Source organism: Haplochromis burtoni, unplaced genomic scaffold (genome assembly GCF_018398535.1).
Source record: "Haplochromis burtoni strain Fernald_Lab_line unplaced genomic scaffold, NCSU_Asbu1 Contig_229, whole genome shotgun sequence".
NCBI classification, from domain to species: domain Eukaryota; kingdom Metazoa; phylum Chordata; class Actinopteri; order Cichliformes; family Cichlidae; genus Haplochromis; species Haplochromis burtoni.
Genome location: NW_024582590.1, coordinates 667,584 through 681,181, shown reverse-complemented (window position 1 = coordinate 681,181; position 13,598 = coordinate 667,584). Strand labels below are relative to the sequence as shown.

At 43.5% G+C, this 13,598-nt stretch overlaps 1 protein-coding gene across 2 annotated transcripts in view; it reads left to right on the top strand.

Moving 5' to 3' along the window:
• Positions 1–13,598, top strand: part of LOC102294110 (c-Maf inducing protein) — a 42,458-nt gene that overhangs the window by 18,025 nt on the left and 10,835 nt on the right. For both annotated transcript variants that reach the window (XM_014338463.2, XM_042226809.1), the window contains 10 exons: positions 2,283–2,408; positions 5,677–5,727; positions 6,906–7,067; positions 7,193–7,234; positions 7,598–7,660; positions 7,766–7,846; positions 8,846–8,949; positions 10,248–10,352; positions 11,360–11,815; positions 11,911–11,976. In XM_014338463.2, the coding sequence (XP_014193949.1) occupies positions 2,283–2,408; positions 5,677–5,727; positions 6,906–7,067; positions 7,193–7,234; positions 7,598–7,660; positions 7,766–7,846; positions 8,846–8,949; positions 10,248–10,352; positions 11,360–11,815; positions 11,911–11,976 (1,256 nt within the window). The remainder of the gene's footprint in view (positions 1–2,282; positions 2,409–5,676; positions 5,728–6,905; positions 7,068–7,192; positions 7,235–7,597; positions 7,661–7,765; positions 7,847–8,845; positions 8,950–10,247; positions 10,353–11,359; positions 11,816–11,910; positions 11,977–13,598) is intronic.

Below are 13,598 nucleotides of genomic sequence, written 5' to 3'. Positions count from 1 at the left end.
GCAGACGTGCTGTTTATCTGTGTGGAAGCACACGCAGGGAAGAAGATGCAGTGGAGTCATGGAAGGACGGGCCTTGTATACTTTTAAAGTCACTGTTAACAAATGTCTCTGGAACACTAAAAAAAGAGAGCGAGAGGCCCCACGTACAGAAAGAGTGAAAACACAGCTGCAAAGGCAAACGCCACAAAGCTACACATGTTCAGCTCATTCAGTCCGTTTTATTTAGACTGTGCCTGTTCACTGCAGCGCTCGTCCTTAGGTGCTTTAAAGACTTCAACTGGAGACAGAACCCAAATGAACAGGCGGGAAGATCCTGTACTGGAACCAAAGCAGGAAAGAGAACAGAGGAGCCAGACGACGGCACGCAGTAGTGCTTTGTAAAAGAACGAGTCTGAGCATCATGGGAGGTCTCACAGTGGCCTGGGCGTATGGTTCAAATTCACCTGAAAATCAAAGGATGACAAAAAAGGCCTAAAGATGACTACAGGGAGGTTGATGACATCCGGAAATGCTTCTTTGTCACAAGTTGTTACGAGCACACTGATACCAAAACATGTGTTATTGTAATCAGATAAGAGCAGATTTTCCTGGGATTTCATCAGAAACATTATCGGAGGGGCAGATGTGGCGCTCGCAGAGGCCTGAACTGATTTACTCTTCCAGTGAGCGCTGAAATGAAATGAATATAAATAATGCTTCTGCTGCCCACCAACGATGTCTGTTTATGTGGCGTTTCTCAGTTATGGTTGAATAGTTTAACTGCTGCATTATTTGTGCTTTAAAAGAAGAAAAGGTGGCTCGAGTTAAGCTTCCTGTATCTGCCCGCCTGCACTTTTATGTTATTAATACAATAAACAGGAAAAAAAGGAGGGGGTGTCCTTAACTTTAGCCCATCTCAGTCAGGTGGGCAGCTACATGTGTGCTACTATATTTACATTGTTACTACTGATACATAGACCTGGTTACTGCATTATTAAACCTACGTCTGACGGAGCAGATCAGCTGTGGTTCTTTCCCAGTTTCATTCTCAGTCAGCAACACGCCAAATAAAGCAGGTCAGCTACGACACTTTAGTCACTTCTCTCTTTAGATACCAAACTTCATGACGTTTTTGCAAACCCGGTGTTTTGCAATCAAGTCACCGCGAGAAAGCCAAAATGGAAGTTGTAATGTGTTATCTGTGTTTAACCACTGGCATAAAAACTCAATCTGTACAGTTTCACGGATTACAGAAATGGCTTTCAGAGCAGGACGTCCTGTATGTGTGACGAAGTTGCTCCCAGTGAAACTTTTCACACTCGCTCTGCCGCCCTGAGAGAAAATGTTGCCTCTCCACTCTGTGTTTTCCAAAGTTTCTGAAGGGAAATGGCCTCAGAAAAATGAAAAGCAAAATAAGGACGATAATTCCAGCAGAGCTATGCAGAGAAAGCCACTACAGATGACGTCCACTCGGGCCATTTGTGTGGATATACAGTTAATCTTGCCATCGACAATAATTGGTCGAAAATCACGCAGTGACGCCGGCGTCTGGGAAATCAGCTGATGATTCATTTGCTGCTGTTTCTGCAGTGCTGGCCGACACTCGTCTTATTTTAGAGTGGCATTAAACATTTCTCTTCAAGCTCCTCCTGCGGGTTAGAAGATATACAGGCTCGGTTTCCTTGTGGCTTTCTCTCAGCCTCGTTATTTTTATCTGCTTGGCTCCCCCCGCCTCCCTTTCTCTGAAGACTCTTCTGTTCCTGAGTCCGGAAACTTGTGGTCATTTGTCAGCGTTTCTGTAATCATTTTGAGACTAGCAAACGGGTTGTGGCGTGTTACTCGTGTGCACTGCGATGAGACTGCGATCAGAGCTCTGCCATCGCACCAAAGGGCCTTTTCCTGCATGCGCGTTGAGTTAAAGCGCCGCCGTCGTGTCTTTCTGGCTGATGTTTGTGTATTTGCGTGATTAATGGCTTTTGCTAAATTGATTTTCCACTTTGCTCTTGCATTCGGTGAATGTTTACTTGGAACTAAATCAAATGTCACCACAGCTGATAAAGATTACTCTGTGTACTGTTTTCACAGCATTTACCACTCGGCTGTATTTGGAGGTTTTGTTTGGCCTCGTGTTTACCCAGGGCAGGTTAGCCTGGGATATGTTTCTTTTTGTCTTTCCAGCTGACTGCCAGTAAAAAATAAATGCCTTTTTCTCCTCCTGCTTTGTTTAAATATACAATATGTACTGTAAATGTTAGACAGTGGCAGACTAATATCCTCTTGCTCTTTCCCTCTCTCCTCCCCAGCCCACCGGTTACATGGAGACATCATTGCCCTACAGCTCCATAGAGGACCTGCAGCTCCTCTCTTGGGACAATGCCCCAAAGTACTGCGTGCAGCTCAGCTTCCCTGGTGGCACCGTCCTGCTGCAGGTAATTCATTATCATTATTACGACTATTTTCGCCTCCGCCAGGGAGGTTATGTTTTTGGTAGCATGTGCGAGCTGTGAGCAGGGTCGTGTTAACGATCCGTCACACCGAGGGCTTCGAGGTCGGCCGAACGATTTGTTGGTCAAAAAGTGAGGAAAAGACTTAACATTTGGAAACAAGGTTGATGTTGTCAGCATGTAGATATACACTTCATATTTCTAACTAAACATTTAACCAGACTTAACAACAAGTTATCGACCTGCCGTGTCTTAAAAACATACAGTGTATATTAAAATAGGTTTCAAACAGCAAAAGCGCTGCAAACTTTATAAATACTTTAAAAACAAAGACAACAGAATGAAAATGTAGAAAACTGTTCTCACAAATGTTAATGCTGTCCAGAGAGGTTAGTGGATGTTTTCAGTGTTGCACTGATTGTTGCTCTAATAATTTTAACCTCTTGTGTTCAGCACAATTAGTAAATTACTAAGAGCAAAGTCCTCCGTGCAGCTGAAGTCTCATGAAAACGTAACTCTTTGTCTCCTTCGGAGCGTATCTGTAACTAGGCAGTTTCTGAAACTAGATCAAAACATTGTGGCTTGATTTGCACATTCCAGGAACTCACGGTCAAAACACACTTTCCACATCTGGTTGCGTCAGCTTGTCAAATCTGATCTGCCCCATCTTACTACAGATCCTTATTTAAAGGTTAAGTTTAAACTTGATCACAGTTGTACATCAATACAACGCTTACTTCACTAAATGACTACAAAGCGACACCGGTGACTCCAGACCAGCTACAGTGGAACAAACCTGGGAGCCGACACCTCTGTGGGCAGCAGCCACATTTAGAGGTGGCTTATGTGGCGTCCAGTGGATAATTGGATCAAGACTCTCTGCTCTGTGCTCTGTACACTGTTGTTGTTACACAACAGAACGGTAAAAATTATCATCAGGTCATTGATCCTTCTTCTTATTAGGCGGCCATGTTTAAAGCTGGAGTAGCATCACTCTGTTTGCGCCCGTCACATTGATTTTCATTTATTTAGTTTCATTATTAGCAAGTATTTCTATGAACAGCTGGAATGTGACAAAAGGTTAAATAATTGCAGATAATTGTGTAAATGCTGTTTTGTTTGTAGCATTGTTAAATGAGTATTTTTACGGTTTTACGCAGTCCTGAATTGACCTCGATCTTTAACTTATTAAAGCTTGTCTGTCTGCTTTGGCTTGGGACAACACAAGGTCCTGTCTTTGGCCTGTTGCTCCATGTACCTGCTGAACTCTGAGAAAATTTCATTTCAGCATTAACCAGAGCCGCTCAGGGGGCACATTTAGTACCGTTACCCATTAGCCCAATTACCTTGGATACACAGCTCGGCCTATGATTGGTGCTGGGGGTCAACAGTGAATGTCAGCCTCTTCAGCTGTGTTTGCTTGTGCCTGCTGGCCTTCTTTGGACCACCGCCCGATGCTCCCACTTTGAAGCTTTGCTGGTGGTGGAACGCTGGCAAACCTGGAATAAATCTTCAGCTATGTAAAGAACACTGACGTGCATTTAGTGTTTAGTGGATGGATGGTAGATTTGAAGGTCAAGTTGATGACTAGAAACCCCAACCTGACGCTATATTGTAGGTTAAGCTGAAGCAGGCAGGTACTCATGAGCACCAAAGGCTGTAATTGTACTGTACTTTACTATATTTAAGTACTCTAGTACTTGACTTGCCCCAACATCTGCTTTTAATACAAAATCAACAAACTGAAAGCCTAGCTGTTTCACTGCACAGAAACTGTTCCTTTAACTGTTGTTTAGCATCTCTTTGTGGTCATGTTGCGCTGCATGCAGTGTTTCTGTGCGTGATCTTTTTGATTTCTGGTTGTATGTGGTTGTGGTTGTTCCTGGTACGTATTGTACCAGGAACAACCACAAAGGCAGTTTGTGCAGCACACAGCATGATAGCGCTGCGCAAATTAACAAAGTAGTTTGAAGTAATAATGTCGTAACAGTCGCTCATGGGTTGGCTCGGCACATTGTGTAAGTCGAATACCTAAAAAAGGTTTGAACTCCTTCTAAACGTGTAGAGATGAATCCAACGCCGGAGCTCATCCGCGTTCACGTTAAGCTGCTGCAAGCACGGCGGCGTTTCAACGTTTCGTGATATCCTGAGTATTTATCACCTTTTTTTCTTTGACTTTTTTGTCAGTATCTATTTTATCCAATAAGATAAAGTTATCTCACTGCAGTTATGTATTTCCTGTTAAATGAGATTGTCAGGCTGTCAACACTGTTGCTAAAACCTGCCATAAGTGTTGCCATAAGACAGAGTCAATATATCAATCTGTGATATCAGACTGCGATGGAATGGGGTTGGAAATAACATGCAATCAGTTTCTGATAATACAGCAATTAATGTCGACATATCTGTTCTTGTCACCATAGACAGAAATTCATGATAACAGACATTCAGAGACATTTCTGTCGCTGCGGGTCAACGGCGGCGCTGTTAGTGAGTAAAAGCAGCCGGCAGCTGGTTCAGAAGCGTCCCTTTGAGTTGTGCTCAGACTCATTCAGACTGGTAACAACATCTAATTTATAAATTAGGCGACGATTCTTTGTGTCGTATTTGTTGGAGGTTTGTCAGTTGAGCTGGTTTAATGTGAGTTTGTGCGATGTGTCACGATGGGGGTGCACGAGATGAGAGTATTTTAATTTATTTAATAAAACATCCATATTTGGTGTCCCTCCACTGAGACGATATCACCAAGCAAAATATTTGCGATTTGAAGCCACCGCTCTGTTTCTAAAGACACGAGTGGAACGGTCTCACTGTGGACGCCATCAACTTTATCAGGAAGTCCAACACGTCCAGTTATTGCATTTTTATTCTAGTTAAAAGACTTTAAATTAGACTAGATTACTAAGATTACAATTACTTTGATTACTTAGAGATTTCTTGGCAGATGCACAGAGTGGTTGTTATTATTAACTGTGCATCTGACAGTTGCAGCACTGCAAGTTTTTGAGATTGTTTTAGCAGCTCTCTGACCAACAGGTTTGCTTTTATGGGTGCATTAAATCTGTTTCTCTTCTTCACAGCTCAGGAGTCTTTAATAAAACTGTAGATCTGGTCATTTAATGCTGGCTAAAAGGTGAACTTGTGACTTTTTGCACAGCAGCAAAAGTTTGTCTCAGGATGTACTCTAAATCATTTGACATTTTGCGTGTGTGTGTGTGCGTGTGTGTGTGTGTGTGTGTGTGTGTTGCTGCAGGCTGCAAACAGCTACTTGAGGGACCAGTGGTTTCACTCCCTGCAGTGGAAGGTAAGGTCACTGTTTTTTCTTTCTTTAACTATGAATTCAATCATTTCTTCAGCCTCATTAAAGCTGCAGCCTTCGCCCTGTCCTCCACTTTGTAAAGATTACCACACACGGTGACATTTACTGCAGAATTATCATCTCAAAACATCAGAAATGGATGTTTATTATTGCACACCTTTCCCCAACCCCACACAGCATTTTATAGCACTTCACAGACCTTTATGAGGACCAGACCTCTAAACCTGTCAGGTCTGAATCCATGCTGTGCTCACAGAGCTAAATAAAGCTGTACAAGGAAGTATGCCTTAGTACTTGCAATGACTTCTGCACTGTACAAATGTTTCAGGTTAGTGTGTGACACACACGTTTCCTGGGACACCTTTAAAATAAAAGTCCAACACAAACACGGAGGAAACTGTGACAAAGGAGGACAAAAACCACTTTTATATTATTTCCTAATGATTTGTGTCTGCTTTGCTTATCATTGTCATACGTTTATTTGGCTTTTTTTAGGTGTTTTGTACATTTTTTCCTTTTTTTCTTGGCTCCATCCAACTATGAGGAACTTTTTGTCTCTTTGTAGCTGTTCTGTCTCTCTTTGCGGTCTGTGTCTTTCCACAGTTGTTTTCTTTCTGTGTATTTTTTGTGTGTGGGCTTAGTTTTTTTCTTTCTTTGCATATCTTTGCGGTTCCTTTTGTCTAAAGGTGGATTTACGGTCTTGGATTTGTATCCATTTGCATAAGTATTTGCCTGCGGACAGCCTCGCGCACCTTCGCCAACATGTAGTAGCTGTTTGTTGTCACCAACAGTGGCACAAACAACCATCTGTGGGTTGGTGTCGCTTGTGCTTTAGTGGGTCAATAAGTTGCAGAAGAGCGAAGTTCAAATGTAGAAAAAGCTGAAGTTAAACTGAACGTTAAAAACGATAAAAAGCATTCACTGCTCTGTTGTCTGTGCTTCTCATGCTGCAGTGTAGTAAACTCAGCTGTCACTCAGCTACATCATCGAGCTATGTGGCTGTTTTTTCTTTGTTGGAGCATTGTACACAAGCAGTTTTCCTGAGCCCTCCAAAGGCAAATACCTGTGCAAACAGACACAAACGCAGCACCCTGATGTGTCATGTGCAGTCCTGCGGCCTTTGGGCCGGTGCTCAGCTGTTCATCGCATCGTTTCTTCTGCAGAAAAAGATCTACAAGTATCGCAAGGTCCTAAACAACCCGAGTCGCTGGGACGTGGCGCTAAAGGAGATCAGAGCGCTGGTGGACATGGCTCTGACCTCACCGCTGCAGGATGAATCCATCCACCAAGCTCCACTGCACATCATCTCCACCCTGCTGGCTGAGGTAGCACACTCACTCGTGTTGCGTGACATTGCTGTGATGATGTCGTTTCCTTTAAGGTGGAGAGCTTCCATCGTTAGACGTATTCATAATTAGTTCTTCCTTATTTTTGATTTTTTCCTTTGCAGAACTCAAACCTCAGTCCTCAGGATCATGAAAACATCATCGTGGTAAGTTTGCTGTCACTGTGCACTAAACTGATATTTAACAAGTTTATTAATCGTTAACAAGCTTCAGTTGCTTTGCTTGTTAGACTGAAGAATATAGATTGTCCCCGTGTCTCTCTTTATGCTACATTTTTTTTATTCGTGTGTTTTCGACCGTGGCGGTCGATACCCACGCGGTGGTAACTGGGCAGAGCAGGGGGAGCTTGATGCTTAGGGAAATTGCAATGTTTGTGTAGCTCACCTGTGGCCTGTTTTCACACAGCTCCTTCACCTGCCAGCATGCTGGCTCTGTGTAAATAAGAGATATGATATGGAAATAGTCACCTGTATGTGTGCGTTTGTGTGTGTACATGTGTGTTTGTGCAGGCCATCGCTCCTCTTCTGGAAAACAACCACCCTCCACCTGATCTGTGCGAGTTCTTCTGTAAGGTGAGCTCTTGTGCATCGGATGCTGAACACGTTTCTTCTGTCGTAAATATTGCAAATAATTAAAAGCGCTTCCTTGTTGACGCCCGTCGATCTCGTGTGTTGCAGCACTGTCGGGAGCGACCGCGGTCGAGCGTTGTGATCGAAGTGTTCACTCCTGTGGTTCAGAGAATCCTCAAACACAACATGGTGAGATCGGCTGAGTCCGGTACCGCTTTTCTGCACAGCGCCGTTTTTATCTTCTTCTTATTTTAGAATTCTAAAAGTAATTTTTTAGGAAGCAGAAAAAGAGGTTTTTAATCTCAATGGGTTCTTCCTGGTTAAATAAAGGTTAATAAATAAATAAAAAAAACATTTTGCAAGACCAGTGATTCCCAGCAACGATAGAGCTGCTGTAAAAATCTTTACTGGTTCCACGTAGCCCACCTCTCCTTTTGATGACTGTTTATTGCAGGCAGTTTTGTGTTTTTGGCTGCAAATGGCACATTCCTGTGGCGTCTTAACCCTGGGAGCTTTCTGTTAGCTGTTTGGTGCTGTGTTGTAATTTAACGTCGTATCACCCACCAGATCATCTGTGACCCATCTAAGGTTAGGGTTGGACTGTGTTTTGACGTCATGCTAAATTGGTAAATATTGAGAAATCCCTCAGAGACCGTTAGCTTTCAAATTAAGGGTTTCTGCAGAAGCATTTCCATGCAGGCAGAAATATATTTCAGACTTTGTAAATGTTAAAAGGTTAAAGTACTTTGTTCTCTGTGGTTTTCTCTGCTTCCACTGGAAAAATCTGATCTCAGTGGATGACGACGCGCATTTTGCTCAATGAGAGAGTTTAAATCCGTCTGCTGTCTTCAGTTCTGTGAGAATTTAAAAAGCATGAATGAATGAATTGCCATGTAAAGTTCCCACAAGTGTCCATAAAGTCCTGTACAAGCCCTTGGTTCATGAGCAGCAACTTAATAGATAGAAATGGTGATTAAGTAGAAAGAGCACGAGAGATGTAATCAGTGTGAGTCTCATCTGTCAGTGGCTCTCATAGAGAAACCTAAATTCTAGTTGTCTTTAATAAACGTGTATGCAGTAGCTAATGAGATTAAGAAAAGATTTTATTTCTGCATATCCTTTATTCATCATTCAATTTCGTATTTTGGATGATATATTCCTAACTCTGCTTTTGGCTGTTGCTGACAGGATTTCGGGAAGTGCCCTCGTCTGCGTCTCTTCACTCAGGAGTACATCCTGGCTCTTAATGAGCTCAACGGTGGAATGGAGGTGGTCAAGAAGTTTATTCACAGGTGAGCATGTGCTGCTATAAATCTGTAATCCGTGACTCAATAACTTCAGACTACAGCCTCTATTTAAAGATGCAGTGAGGTGGGATTTAATTGCTCTGGAGGCCACAGCTGTAGCTCGCGGTCAGGATGGCAGGATGTTTAAAAAGGGGGAAAAACGTTTTTGGGGCATTGCCTTCAATACTGGGTAAACATGCTGCGCAGACCAAAGCCAGACCAGTCTACTGGAAACCAGAAATAAGGCTACGGCGAGCCTGAGAGAGGCCGTGTGTTCAGCTGAGCTTTATTGAGATGAAAGTTTTAAGAAAAAGAGAAAAATGTTGCCAAACCATCAGATTGTAATTTGCCTGAACACTTGGACAGTTATTTATTTATTATTATTTATTTTATCAATAATATAACATCGAGTTTGATGACACTGAGTGTGTGTGAGGTGTGTGTTTCTTGTCCACTTGTCCTCGTGGTAGGAACTGGGCACCAACTCTACAAGCTCTTTGAAATCTCATAATAGACAATATAATAACACATAAGTAGCACATTAGTTTTTTATTTGAATGATTCACAATCCAAGAGGAAGTGAATATAATTTGAAGCCAAAGGCTGTTGGATAAAATGCAGCACACTGCAGATATTTCCCGTACGCAAAGAGGAACTGAATCTGTGTGAAAACCAAAGAGCGGTAGGCCAGCAGTTCAAAGTAACAGGCCAGCATGACCTTTCTCCTCACTGCGTGAGACAAGCCGCTCACTTTTACCAACCTCTACACTTCCTGGAACTGCCGACTAGTATTTTGAGCCAAATCGGTAGCATTCAGTTTGCTGGATGGCAGGCTTTTGAGTGTCCTTGCAAAGAAAGGTGGCTATATTGGTCGCTGATTTGTTTTGTTTTGTTTTTGAATGTCAGAAATGTATATTTGTGAATGTGGAGATGTTATATTGGTGTCACTGGTAAAAATAAATAATTGAAATGGGTATATATTAGTTTTTTGTTAAGTTGCCTAATAATTCTGCACAGTAATAGTCACCTGCACACACAGATATCCCCCTAAAATAGCTAAAACTAAAAACAAACTAAAAACTACTTCCACAAACATTCAGCTTTGATATTAATGAGTTTTTTGGGTTCATTGAGAACATGGTTGTTGTTCAATAATAACATTATTCCTCAAAAATACAACTTGCCTAATAATTCTGCACTCCCTGTATTCCTCTAGCATCAGCTTAGAGGACGAGTATCGTTAGACTCACACTGGATTTAGATAAGTTGCAAGTCGTCCTCTGACCTGCACGTTTGCTTTGCAGCATGCACGGGCCCACAGGCCAGTGCCCTCACCCACGTGTCCTGCCAAACCTGGTGGCAGTGTGTCTGGCTGCCATTTATTCCTGTTATGAGGAGTTCATCAACAGGTCAGTCACGCCCATATCCACACGCAAACAGTATCTGCTTCTTCTTCTGCTTCTTGTCTTTTCCCTGAACTCATTTAATAAACGCTTACTGGTCTTACCACCTTCACATTCGTCCTTCTCTTCTTTCCAACTCTCACTCAGCCTGTACACTTGTTGTTGCATCATCTCAGACTTTTCATTTTGCACTTTTTATACTAGAGAAAGCTCACTGCACAGCATTCATCGAGAGTATTTCCACCATTGCTTCTAAGGCTCCTTTTTGCTGCTGTTCCGGCAGAAGGGTTATTCTGTTGTTTGCCTTCACGTTGTCATTGATTAGACAAACACATGACTGGTAATTTCCCACATCTTGTAGGACTAATATGAAGGAAACGATACAAACACCAATTTGCAGATGTTACCAGGAAAGCAGACGGTAACTGTTTCGATCATCAGACCACATTATGCCATTTATAGCCCTAAACTAATCTGCAATGTTCCAGAGTGCCACAGAAATACGTGAGCAATTATATACAAAAGAATAAATGGAAAGTAATTAAATACATAAGCTGATTATGTTTATTAAGAAGAATAACCTGAGGTTTGTTGGGTTCTTGCAGGACTATTCACAGTTTCCAGTTTTGCTTCTTATTAAATGCAGCTCATGGCTTGTGGATGCTGTGGCATCAGCCATTGGTGTGTGGATGTAACATTCAACATCAGCATTTTGGACTTGGTTTTTATTTATTTTAGAACTATTTTTTTGAAATGTGTCTTTCTGGTGTTTCCCATCTGGACTCTTTGGTGGTTTGACGGGCCCTCTCAGCTCATTATCACCATCCCTTTAGCGCTGTTCACCCCAGAGAGGAGCCACTTTTTCCAAAGCACTAACCCACGAAGGAGCTGTCACTCCAGGAAACATCGCTTCTGCCTCCAGCTGCATCTCACCTGCGTCTCTCATCTGCGCTTACGCTTTTTCATGCACGCTCTCCAGCATGACTGATGTTTTCCTCTCTTGCTCGTTGCAGTCGGGACAACTCCCCCAGCCTGAAGGAAATCCGAAACGGCTGTCAACAGCAGAACGACCGCAAACCCCCGATGCCGCTACGCCTGCTGCGGCCCGAACCCCCAACGCCACCTCCTGCCACCATCCTACCGCTCTCTACCACCCCGAGTCCTCCTCAGCCACCTCCCCCAGCCCCCACTAACCCCGTGGCTCCAACCATCCCCATCTCCTCTCCGACGTCCTCCCTGCCGCTCTCTCCTCCTCCCTCCGTCGTCAACTCCAGCGAGATCCTGGTGGAGCTAGAGCGGAACAACAATTCGGCAAACACCAAGCGGAAGGGCGGGCCGACGAGGGGCGACAGCGAACCCAACCTTATCGACTGTCTGCTGGTCAGCCCGGCCGTCAACACGCTCTCCATCCAGCTGCCGGCGCAGGCTGACCGAGTGCTGGGCTGCTTCGCTCTCATCCTCAAGATGCTGTGAGTTAATGCGTCAGTGCTGTAGCACGCCAAAACCATTTTTCTCCGGGTTGACAGGGTGACACTGACTCTGTGTTCTTGCTTTGTGACTGTAGGTCAGACTATGACGACTGGAGACCTGCTCTGGCCAGCCTGCTGCAGCCCATCCCCTTCCCTAAAGAGTGAGTGTTCATCATAGATAATGTAGCATATGTTGCACGCTGCAAATATAATAGGATATGCAAATTTAAACAAAACCAGATAAATCCACCATGATGTCACCCAATGGCTTGAGCAGGCTCCATTCATAAACACACAGACACATATTAGCTGAGTGGGGCTAAATGACAGATTAATAAAAAGGAATCTAACTTCTTTTATGTGTGGAATTAGCGATGGTAAGACAGCGTAGACAGTGAAGACTACACTTCCACATTTCAGCAGATTAAAGCAACTTTAGTATCCAGTTTGATGAAAACACCCACCATCACTTTGCCTTCAGACACCAAACCTTTTCGTACCAGAGCATTCATTTTTCCTCTGTTTTCACATATTCACATTCACTCACTCATCCAGTCATTCATCTTAATCTGAATGACCAAGAAAAAAAGGACAGAACTCGGATTTGGAGAAAAATCTCCAAAAAACTTCTTTTCTTATTAAAAATGTGTCGAACTATCAAAAAGTATTGTATGAGTTAGAATGCTGGATAATATCATTTATGTTATTAATGATGAAAGACCAAAAAGCACCTTGTGTTCATTGAGGCCACTGAACCTGCGGTCCCCAACCTTATTTGTGCCACGGATAAATACAACAAAATAAAACGATACGACCGAGACAAAAACTGTGGGATTTTGTAAATATGATAATAAAAGTGAATTCACTGTGTAATTGTGTAACTTTATTAGCAGCGTCCTCCTGAAAATGCGCCAACGACATTCAGAGTAACATCCTCCTCTCTGGTCGCTATGGTAACGCGTAAATATGTCTTTCAAAATAAGACGCGCAGCTACAACAAGGGAAAGACCCAGGCAAAGCGAGTTAACGATAAAAACGCTGAAAACCATAAATTTCACACCGGAGCCTCAACTCTCGCGGCCCGGTACCAAACGACTCATAGACCGGCCCGGGCAGTGGCCCGGGGGTTGGGGACCGCTGCACTACACAGAGCACTGGGGACTGCTCCAAACAGCAGAGAATTTGGGGTTCCTGCTGTGGGAACGTCAATTAAAACCAAACGTGTGCCTCTGGGGCTGAACAGTGAAGCTGTGCGGAAGCCCAACAAAAACTGCAGTTCCTGTTGTGGCCACTTGAGCCTGGTTCCAAAAACAAGCCAGTCCCCACAGACGCGCTGTCGCTGTCTCTCAGGGTGTGCACATATTTCTGATGAGGACCCGTGGGGGTGTCACTGCTGACGTGGTGAGGTACATTACCGTGCTTCCCAAAGGATCGCAGACTAGGGTGGGGGGCGGATTCCTACCCCCAGCGAGCCCGCTGTTGTTAGGCATAAGTAGCCCAGAGCTGTGTTTGTAATTGGCTGCCTGATCCCGAGCTTCATTAATGGCAACTAGACAACAAGTTGTTGTTTCGTTAACTGGGGAACCCACCTGCGCCACTGTTACCTGGCTGATGTCTTCAGGCGTCATTAGGAAAAGCAACAATATTCCCCAGAACCCTTTAGCTTTGGACAGAGTGAGTCATCTCGTACAAAGTGAGAAGCATATGCATGCAGAGGACTAATTAACACATGACAAGTTGTTATTCACACGTTAATGATTCCATAATTATCATCCCATACTAC